The sequence below is a fragment of the Heptranchias perlo genome, chromosome 3, assembly GCF_035084215.1.
Source record: "Heptranchias perlo isolate sHepPer1 chromosome 3, sHepPer1.hap1, whole genome shotgun sequence".
Classification (NCBI taxonomy): domain Eukaryota; kingdom Metazoa; phylum Chordata; class Chondrichthyes; order Hexanchiformes; family Hexanchidae; genus Heptranchias; species Heptranchias perlo.
This window is the reverse complement of record NC_090327.1, coordinates 129,447,852-129,458,683: the sequence shown is the minus strand read 5'-3', so window position 1 is coordinate 129,458,683 and position 10,832 is coordinate 129,447,852. Positions and strand designations below refer to the sequence as shown.

The following is a 10,832-nucleotide window of genomic DNA, read 5'->3' as shown; positions in this document are numbered from 1 at the left end:
AGGCCAACTTGAACAAGTCAGAGGAATGAGGAACCAGATCACAGACTGCAAATGTACATGTTCTAGAGTTGCCAACCCTCCAGGATTGTCAAATATCATCCAATACAGTAATTAAGAGTATGTTTGCCTTCCAATCAGTGCACTGCAAGGATAGAAGTGTCGGGCGACCAATAGCGAGGATGTGGAGGTTGGAGGCCATGTAATGAAACCTCCAGGAATACGTCCACCCAGAGTTGGCAACTCTAGAACATTCCCACCATGGGCTCCCACTCCTCAGGCAGGAAGAATGATCAGTTGGGTACCAGAACCCCAGCCAATACCATGAGGGGAGAAGAGGGGAAACCATGGGGAGAGTTTGCAGACAAACTCAAAGTCCACTTCAGTCAGAGTCTATTATGGTCTAATGCATCTCAATATAGAAATACATACAGTAATATTTTTGGTGTATTTTGTTGGCACCAGAAAGATAAACACTTTCTTTTAAATCTCCTTTTCCCCAGTCACTCTCGCGTGAAGTTGCGAGGGACTTTTTGAACGTGAACTAAACTTCGAATGGAGTTTGGAGCCGGGGGACTGTAACTTTTGGTCGGTCGAACAAGTCCCCGGAGCCCAGGCTCAAGAAGCGATCAGTTTTCCCGCAGTGTGGAGGGGGATAGACTGTAACTCGGTGTCGGTATTTGGCCATGTCAGGCTGTGGTCGCTGGTGGCGGTCCCTGTTCGCTGCTACAAATGCACAGGTCCGCTTTAAGCTCCAAAGAGCGGATCTGCGCTGCAGAGGAGCCCCGTGTGTGTCGGCCAGGAGTTTAAATACAGCCAGCAGCGGCGGGCAGGAGGCAGGTGAGTCTCTCCCTCTCTCTGGGTGTATGGTTCCACTTGAAAACAGGCAGCTCCCTAGGAAGAATTTGCATTTATATAGCGTCTTTCACGTCCCAAAGTGCTTTACAGCCAGTGAAGTACTTTTTAAGTGTAGCATGTAAGAAATGCAATTTGCACTCAGCAAGGTCCCACAAACAGCAGTCCGATAAATGACCAGGTGTGAGTTGAGGGATAAATATTGGCCGGGACGCCAGGGAGAACTCCCAGCTCTTCTTCAAAATAGTGCCATGGGATCTTTTACGACCTACAACCAGAGGGTAGACGGGGCCTCGGTTTAACATAGAAACATACAAAATAGGAGCAAGAGTAGGCCATTCAGCCCTTCGGGCCTGCTCCGCCATTCAAAATGATCATGGCTGATCGTCTAACTCAGTACCCTGTTCCCGCTTTTTCCCCATATCCCTTGATCCCTTTAGCATTAAGAAATATATCTATCTCCTTCTTGAATACATCTAATGACTTGGCCTCCACTGCCTTCTGTGGTAGAGAATTCCACAGGTTCACCACCCTCTGAGTGAAGAAATTTCTCCTCATCTCGGTTCTAAATGGCATACCCCGTATCCTGAGACTGTGACCCCTGGTTCTGGACTCCCCAGTCATCAGGAACATCCTCCCTGCATCTAGTCTGTCTAGTCCTGTTAGAATTTTATGTGTTTCGATGAGATCACCTCTCATTCTTCTAAACTCTAGTGAATACAGGCCTAGTCGACCCAATCTCTCCTCATACGTCAGTCCTGCCATCCCAGGAATCAGTCTGGTAAACCTTCGTTGCACTCCCTCCATGGCAAGGACATCCTTCCTCAGATAAGGAGACCAAAACTGCACACTATACTCCAGATGTGGTCTCACCAAGGCCCTGTATAACTGCAGTAAGACATCCCTGTTCCTGTACTCAAATCCTCTTGCGATGAAGGCCAACATACCATTCGCCTTCCTAACTTCTTGCTGCACCTGAATGCTCGCTTTCAGCGACTGGTGTACAAGGACACCCAGGTCTCGTTGCACCTCCCCTTTTCCTAATCTATCAACATTCAGAAAATAATCTGCCTTTCTGTTTTTACAACCACGTTATACTGCATCTGCCATGTTCTTGCCCACTCACCCAACTTGTCTAAATCACATCGGAGCCTCTTTACATCCTCCTCACAGCTCACATTCCACCCCAGCTTTGTTTCGTCTGCAAACTTGGAAATGTTACATTCCGTTCCCTCATCCAAATCATTGTTATATATTGTGGATAGCTGGGGCCCAAGCACTGATCCCTGCGGTACCCCACTAGTCACTGCCTGCCACCCGGAAAAAGACCCGTTTATTTCTACTCTCTGTTTCCTGTCTGTCAACCAATTCTCAATCCATGCCAGTTTATTTCCTCCAATCCCATGTGCTTTAATTTTGCACACTAACCTCTTGTGTGGGACCTTATCAAAAGTGTCTCATCTGAAAGACAGCACTCCATCCGTTCTGCAGTGGAGTATCGGTCCAGATTTTGTGCTCAAGGCCCTGGAGTGGGATTTGAACCCATAACCTTCTAGACTTAGAGGTGAGAATGCTACCAACTGAGCCACAGCTGACAACTAGGGTTAATTTGCTATGACATTGCACAGAAATAGCCCTGCTATGTTTAAATGGGTTTGTAATCTGTATTGGGCTAATGCTGCCTTTATGCTCATATGAATCGATTTCCTTGGTACCAGATTTACCCTGTTTATACTACAGGGCAGATTGGGCTCCAGTGGGCTCCAATGTCACTCATGCAGACTTGCACAGACAGTTATAGGACCACTTCTTCCGTATATTGAGAGGTGAATGAAAGTACCAGATGATGGAGCCCGTGCACAACTTTATCTCTGGTTGTGAAACCTTCCCCAATCGTTGGGAGAGAACTTACATTTATATAGCATCTTTCACCTGCTCAGGGTGTCCCAAAGCACTTTGCAGCCAAGTACTTTTGAATTATAGTCACTGTTGAGATGTAGGCAAACACAGCAGCCAATTTGCACACAGCAAGCTCTCACAAACAGCAGTGAGATAAATGACCAGATAATCTGCTCATGGCGGTGTTGGTTGAGGGATAATATTGGTCAGGATGCTGAGAAAACCCCTCTGCTCTTCTTTGAATAGAGGCATGGGATCTTTGGTACACACCCGAGAGAGTGGAGAGGGATTCAGGTTAACGTCCCATCCAGGGTGGAACCCCCAACAGTGCAACTCACCCTCGATACTCATTAGTGTCAACCTAGATTATATGGTCAAGTGTCTGGAGTGGGGCTTGAACCCATGACCTCAAGGCTGACATCTAAGAAAGGTCTATATAAATCAGCAATGGGAAGTCTACTTGGGTGTATTCAGTACACAGCCAGTCCGTGGTTTGGAAAGCAACAATTTGTATTCATTGTAGAAAAACTTCATGGATTGGGTATAAAGTCTTTGCAGGAGGATTAAGCAAGGTGACCGAAACCTTGTGACCGAAGAGATGTGTTTTGAGAAGACTATTAAAGAAAGGGAGGGAGGTCACAGTTGACTTTCTGGCTCTGGCTGACTAGCCCTTCTGAAAGTATAGCAATTTGCCACTTATGCACATGCCCAACCCTCCGTGCTGATGCCTGGTCCTCCCTGCGATCCAGGCCTTCAGTGAGTCTGATCCACTGGAATCTTGAGTCCCATCTCACTGGCTGCGTTCACTCCAAGTGCCCATTTGGAAATTTCCTTTGATATTCAGAGGCGGTGGAGCGGACTGATGACTGCAAGAAACGGTTTAATTTTATCAAAGGAAGCTTATTGAGTGTGTTTTTGGTGGTGCACGTTTGTGTGGGTAGTGTCCAGCTGTCCTAGTGCTTCTGAATGTAGACGAATGGGGGGAGCTTTGCAACGTGCAAACTAGGTGACCAGAGGAAAGAATAGCCTAATTTGTTGCATGATAAAATGATTTTTTAAAATTGTATTGCAATAGAGACTGATCGAATGGTCTTTATTGGGAGCTGATAAATAAGATGTTTTTTGAACTGTTTACATTTGTTTCCATGATTTTAGTGGATTGGCACAGGGAGTGCAGGCAGCACAGTGGGGGCTGAGGAAGCCAGCACGAGTGCCTCTTTCTGCCTGGCCCAAAATAGTGCAGGGAGCAGGAATTAGCATCTCTATTTCATCCTCTCTAAACTCACTTGACCTATAAACTGCACTTGGTATTGACTCCTCCTGTCATTGTCACAGGAGATCAAATAGTAATTAGCGTGTGAAACCATCCCAGAATAATTTTTATTTTTTTGGCTTCATTTGCTCAATCACAGTACACTTGAAAATGCATCAAAAAAGTCAAAAATCAGAATTTCCTGCGGGCACGTCCTCTAGACCCTCTTTGGAATTAAACTTTGTTCCATGAGAGCACACTGATCCTCTTCAAACATATCTAAACCCACCACAGCAAAAATTGGCCTGTCGTATAGTTTTGTGTAGAAAACAGTCCGAGGGCAGTTAAAATGAGGCCAGTCACTTACCACCTCCTATCCCGCTGTCTGCCGATCTTACCCTGTTCCTTTGAGCGGGACACCTGTAGGAAGACAGCGGGGTCCTTCTTTAAATATGCAGATTGTGTCCCAATTATGTCATTAGGACCCGATCTGCAATTTTAGTTGAAGGCCTGAGCGTGGGAGCAGTGACGGCTTCTCCGTCAGGTCAGACCTGTCGCAAGCTGGATTGGGGGTCAGAAAAGGCCCAACAGGTAAGCTTTAAAATTTTATTTTAGGTTTCCCTGTGGGCCAGGAGAAGCAGGAGCACTCCTCTTGGCCTCACTAGGGCCTCCCATGCCCCGGGCTCCCCCAGTTTCCTCCCCCCCCACCCCCGATTGTGGCTCGAACCCCCGCCCCACTGACTGCTGGGAACCGGGTCCCCGGCTGTGGCTTCCTGCTGCCAAATTCCAGCTCCCGCCCACTAGTAGTGGATCTGGCCAGGTTGGGGCGGGTCTCCGGGAACATTTATGTAAATGAGGTCCGGCCATTAAGATCAGCTGGTCCTTCACATCCTCGGACTCCCCGGACGTGCTGCCTGCTTTGGGGCTCGGATCTCCCCCCTTTAAAATCGGGGCCATAATGTCAGACAGGCAGTTTGTCAATAGTGATGGTTGTGGGGTTGAGGTGTTGGATGTGTAGAGCTGGGTGTTACCAGCGTACATGTAGGAGCTGACCCTGTGTCTATGAGTGATGCCATGTGAGAGGTGAAGAGGAGATGGCCAAGGATGGAATTTTGGGGAACTCCAAAAGAGACGGTGTGAGAGCTGCAGGAGTGTCCATTGCTGGAGATGTATTGGTTGCATTGGGACAGGTAGAAGTGGAACCATGTGAAGGCTGTCCCATTTGAGATGGACCATGGAGGAGAGGTGGAGGAGAGGGAATGTGTGATTGACCATATGAATGCTACAGAGGACAGGACTGGAATTCTGGCTGAACCTTATTTCAGAGCAGATTGCAACTTATGGCAAAATGTTTCCTGCAAAAATATGATCCAGTGTTTCTTTTGGAAATGTCATGAGATATCATTTTACAAATGATAAAAATTCATGTGGGGTGTACATTTTTCTCGTGAGAATGTAAAAGTGAATTCTGTACCTTTTCAACTGTAAATTTACCAAGTATAATGTGTACATCAAATTGTTCTATTTTGTAGCTGGGAAGAACTATGTAATCACGGAGAAGAATGGCTCGATTTTGACCATTGGGCTTAACAGGCCGGAAGTAAGGAACGCTGTAAACGAGAACACCGCCCTACAACTACTGGAAGCATTCACTGCTTTTGAGAGGGACAAAACTTTGACAGCAGCTGTATTATATGGAACAGGTTTGTCCGTTAATACCAATAGATCTCCCCCAGCATTGCGCACGGATAGTCCAGGACCTGGGGTTTGGTTTCTGATGTTTATTACAGACCCACTGCTGCCTAAATGCAACTGCGATTTGCCCATCACTGTCATAACAGCAAATTGATTGAAGCAAAGGAGTACAATAGTATAGTGGTTACGTTACCGGGCTAGTAATCCAGATGTAGGGAATTTAGGGTCTTTCCCAGAGATTCATGGATCTCGACGTTAGTTCAGGCAAAGAAAGCCACCTGACGCGGTAGTTTTGTGAATCAAAGTGATTCTTTATTTAGTCATTTAAAAAGACCACATAGCAAGCACGAAGCAACTCAATTAACACAAGGATTACTCTACCCGATAATACAAGTAGGGGTTTGCAACGTTCCTTATTAATGATTTAAAAGAGCACATGAGCAGGCACAAAGCAAAGTGAGCAAGTATTGGATACAACCTTATGCATCAAAGCAGTCATTTAGGTCCAAAAGTAGGGAGCTGATTACTGTGGTAACATGTGTCGAAGTTCTTCTCATCAAGGTTTGTCTTTTCATCAAAGTTTAGAGACAAAGTGGTTTGGTCAATGGTCAGAATCAAAGTCTTTTTGTCAAAGTTCAGAAACAAAGCCTCGTTAGAGGAACTCATGCTGCATTCGTTAATTCTTGAAACTTCTTCCAGCTTCTCCGATGTTGTCTATTGTCTGTCTGTTTTGACTGCTACGATGTCTTATCTTTATATGCTTCTGAGCAAATGGGTGTGAACCAAGTTACGAGAAGGCCCAATTCATCCATAGCATTAAGATGGATTGCTGGTTGGACTGCTCATGGACCGTATGAACCCCTTATATCCTCCTCTCTATGTGAAGCCAGTTGTCCTATCAGTTCTTTGTCCTTCGCAGTTGTTGTTGATATCAAAAACCTTCTGGAAGCTTCTCCTTATCAGTTGTTATTGAAAGCTACAGTTTCTGTACTGCATTGCTCCTGCAGTGTTAAACTGATGTCCAACTGTCCAGTTTAAACGGCCTGCACTTTGCTGTTTTTCAATTGTGCATTTATACTATAACGTCCAGGGCAAGTTAACCCTTGCTTTCAAATGTACTGTAAATGTAGTATCCAAGTGACTGTCCAAATCCTTAAAGGGACTGGTTAACCCTTTATGTTGAATCATCCAGTCGTTCAGAAGAGTGAAATGGGATTTGACCCAATGTCCAAAATCCTTACACAGAGGTCTGGGCTACTAATCCAGAGAACGTGAGTTCGAATCCTACCATGGCATTTTGAGGATTTGAACTCAGTATTAAAAAAAATAAATAAATCTGGCAATAAAAAGCTGATACAGTCCCCATGGGATTTGCGTGCTGGATGGGGTGGACGTTATATTCATCGGACTCCCTAATAATGTCTTCTCCAAGCACTAAACAGAAAAGATTGAGTTACTGCCACTTCCTTGTACTAATGTATCTCCAAGACGCGTAGTATTTACGCCAGTACAGACTACATGGTCTTAATTCCACTCAGTGAAACATTTTAAATAATAAAAATGAAACTGCCCTGCCCTGGTCAATTTCACAGTTCCTGAACCGCTGCCGTTGTGTTTATGAATGTCTTTCAGTAATTAACATTTAATAAAGGAGTGATTCAAATACATTAAAACAGTGCAGGGTGAGCGGCAGTGGATGGGGGCAGACGGAAGGTGACTCCGAACAGTTACTTGGAACTGCCCGAAATGGTCGGCGTGCTTAATACCTTTATAAGTGATGCCTGTTTAATTGACGCCTTTGGTAATGGCAAATGGTCAGCGCCGTTTGCCCCATATAGGAGGCTGTCCGGGATAAACGGCGACGGTGTAAGTGGTGGGGGCTGTATCAGTAAAAGTGACCATGAAGCTGTCGGATTGTCGTAAAAACTCAACTGGCTCACTAATGTCCTTTAAGGGAAGGAAAGCTGCCATCCTATATGTGACTCCAATCCTACACCAACGTCATTGCCGTCTGACACCGGCACAAACATCCATCCTTCTTACCAAAAGCCTCCTTCTCAACAACACTGTTCGCTCATAATTTTTATTTAATAGCTTAATCTCTATGAAATGCTGAGGAAATTGATAACTATTATTTTTGACATTTTCTGCCATTGGTGCCTCAATTGTTTGTCACAGTATAACCTGGTTTTTGTAGCTTGTGAAAACTACGACACAGGTGACACACCCCTCTCGTAAAAATGTCTCCACATATGAGCTAAAACTCCTTGGTCATTCTCACCTGTTTGTCATGTGACGCGGGCTGTCACGGTGCACTGTGGATATTTTCATTCCACAGAAGCAGGGTGAAAACTACAACTTTCATGATGCATTTTACCCACAGAATTTCTCCACAGCAGCTGAAAATCCCAGGACCCGGGCACAGGTAACATTATCAACTCAAGCTTCAGACAGCAGCTCCAGACAGCCTGTGTGGGGGAACCTGTTGCTGACATTTCTAATATCAAGTGAGATAACAACAACACCTTTCATTTATATCGTGCCTTTAACGTAGTAAAACGTCCCAAGGCGCTTCGCAGGAGTGTTATCGAACAAAATTTGAGACCGCCCCACATGAGATAGGAACATAGGAACAGGAGTAGGCCATTCAGCCCCTCGTGCCTGCTCTGCCATTTGATAAGATCATGGCTGATCTGTGATCTAACTCCATATACCTGCCTTTGGCCCATATCCCTCAATACCTTTGGTTGCCAAAAAGCTATCTATCTCAGATTTAAATTGAGCAATTGAGCTAGTATCAATTGCCGTTTGCGGAAGAGAGTTCCAAACTTCTACAACCCTTTGTGTGTAGAAATGTTTTCTAATCTCGCTCCTGAAAGGTCTGACTCTAATTTTTAAACTGTGCCCCCTACTCCTAAAATCCCCAACCAGCAGAAATAGTTTCTCTCTATCCACCCTATCCGTTCCCCTTAATATCTTATAAACTTCGATCAGGTCACCCCTTAACCTTCGAAACTCCAGAGAATACAACCCCAGTTTGTGTAATCTCTCCTCGTAACTTAACCCTTGAAGTCCAGGTATCATTCTAGTAAACGTACGCTGCACTCCCTCCAAAGCCAATATGTCCTTCCGAAGGTGCAGTGCCCAGAACTGCTCACAGTACTCCAGGTGCGGTCTAACCATGGTTTTGTATAGCTGCAGCATAACTTCTGCCCCCTTGTACTCCAGTCCTCTAGATATAAAGGCCAGCATTCCATTAGCCTTATTGATTATTTTCTGCACCTATTCATGACACTTCAATGATCTGTGTACCTGAACCCCGAAGTCCCTTTGGACATCCACTGTTTTTAACTTTTTACCAGGACAGGTGACCAAAAGCTTGGTCAAAGGGGTAGGTTTTAAGGAGGAGGGAGAGGTAGAGCTAGGGAGGGTGGGGTGAAAGAAATTGGAGATGCACAAGAGAATAGGCAGCGTTTTAGTAATTTTTGTGAGAATTATGAATTTCTGGAGTGTTTGTTACAAAGGAACTTCGGCTTTGACTTTTATTAGCCATGGCAGCTCATAGGCCTGGAAATTCCTCAGAGCTGTTCCGCTCAGCTGGCCTTACTTCGCTGGAGGTGCAGCGGGAACCCTGTTAATGGGCGTTCCCACCACATTTCCAGCAAAGTGACACCGGCAGAGCGGAAGCGGCTCTGAGGAATTTCCCGCACTTTACCTTAATATTCCTACTTCCCAAGTGCGAATCTCCATTTTAAACACTTGAATTAATTCTGCATCCGTGGCCTTCTGGGCCAACATAATATACATCATCACAACCTTTTGTGTGTGAATTTATTTTTTGGATTTGTTTTTAAACAGCTTGGCTTGTATTCTGGGATTGTGTGTCTTGTACTGGATTATCTTAAACACCATGGCCTAGAAATTCGTTGGCGTCGCCCCCGTCCCGCAGGCATAGAACGGGCGCCTGAGCGTTCAATATGGCAGGCGGCGTTCATGAGCACGTTCTGCGCCGGAAGTGTGCTGCCCGCCATATTGGTAAAGGTTCCTACGGTAGGTGTCCAAGGGCTTCCGTCTCAAGCAGGCTTTGGGGCCTTTGCATTGCAATTAGACTTGTAGTTGTATAGATTGGGCAAAGCTAAAACAGAATTTTGATTGCCATTTTTTGGCACTCACTTTGTGTAGATCATCAATTCAAATTTGACCCTTTTGAGAACTATAGTAATGAACTAATGTACTCTAAATTATTTTCTTTTGCCAACCACTTCAATATTTGGAACAGTGAAATTCTGCTTAATGTTTTAAGAAACCCAGCAATATTCACGCTTTATTAATGGTTTTGTTTTCCCTCACCGGTTTTTGCTCCTCCCCACCTGAATCCTTGCAAGAATATTGTTCCACGGGCACCTGCTGTCCTCTTGTACCTTGTCCAAGTGGCACTTATTCAAATTTAAAGACCGATCCTGGCCTCATCTGATGTCCACACGTGTCCAATTCCAGCAGGGGCCTCTGGGGTACTGATTCGGAGCAGGAACCTTGGGTGACTTTACCCTACTTAACCGGTGAGGTCACAATTTAGTGTTGCACTTGAAATCCGCCAACTCAGCACAGAGCAGAGATTGAACCTGGGACCTTCCTGGTCTGTGTAACTTGGTTACGCAGCTACAGAATAAGCAATATTAATATTTCTTCAGATATAAAAAAAATCTGAGATCCTCTAATAAAAAGTTGTATTGTGTTCTATTCTAATTGCAAGTCTTTAATATTGGATTTAGTTAGAGGGATAGTATTTGTTTTCGGATCGTGTATTGGAAATGCCTTTTCCGTGATTCCTCTGATTTCAGTGGACACACGGTCTAATTTGAAGGCCGGTGTTCATATTTCCTTGTTTGCGTGAATTGATAAGTTTGAAAGTTATCCTGTAACTGAATTTATCTTTTTTGAGGTGAAGTATAGTTGTGTGACTATCAGCCAGGGTCTGTGAATACTATTATGACCTATGATCTAGCTCAGGAAGTTGGTGTGTTCTTCTAACCTGTTCCTTATGGATCTTAGAAGGAGCTTTGCCTCCATTGTGTGAGTATCCATAGGACTCTTTACTATATTGACAACTAGAAGTATTAAACTCTAACCTCAA

The 10,832-nt window shown here is 44.8% G+C and overlaps 1 protein-coding gene across 1 annotated transcript in view; it reads left to right on the top strand.

Annotated features, from left to right (window-relative positions):
• Window positions 1-510: 510 nt before the first annotated feature.
• Window positions 511-10,832, top strand: part of zgc:101569 (uncharacterized protein LOC449822 homolog) — a 41,720-nt gene continuing 31,398 nt past the window's right edge. The window contains exons 1-2 of the mRNA XM_067976706.1: window positions 511-837; window positions 5,536-5,706. Of these exons, the coding sequence (XP_067832807.1) occupies window positions 684-837; window positions 5,536-5,706 (325 nt within the window). The 5' untranslated portion in view covers window positions 511-683. The remainder of the gene's footprint in view (window positions 838-5,535; window positions 5,707-10,832) is intronic.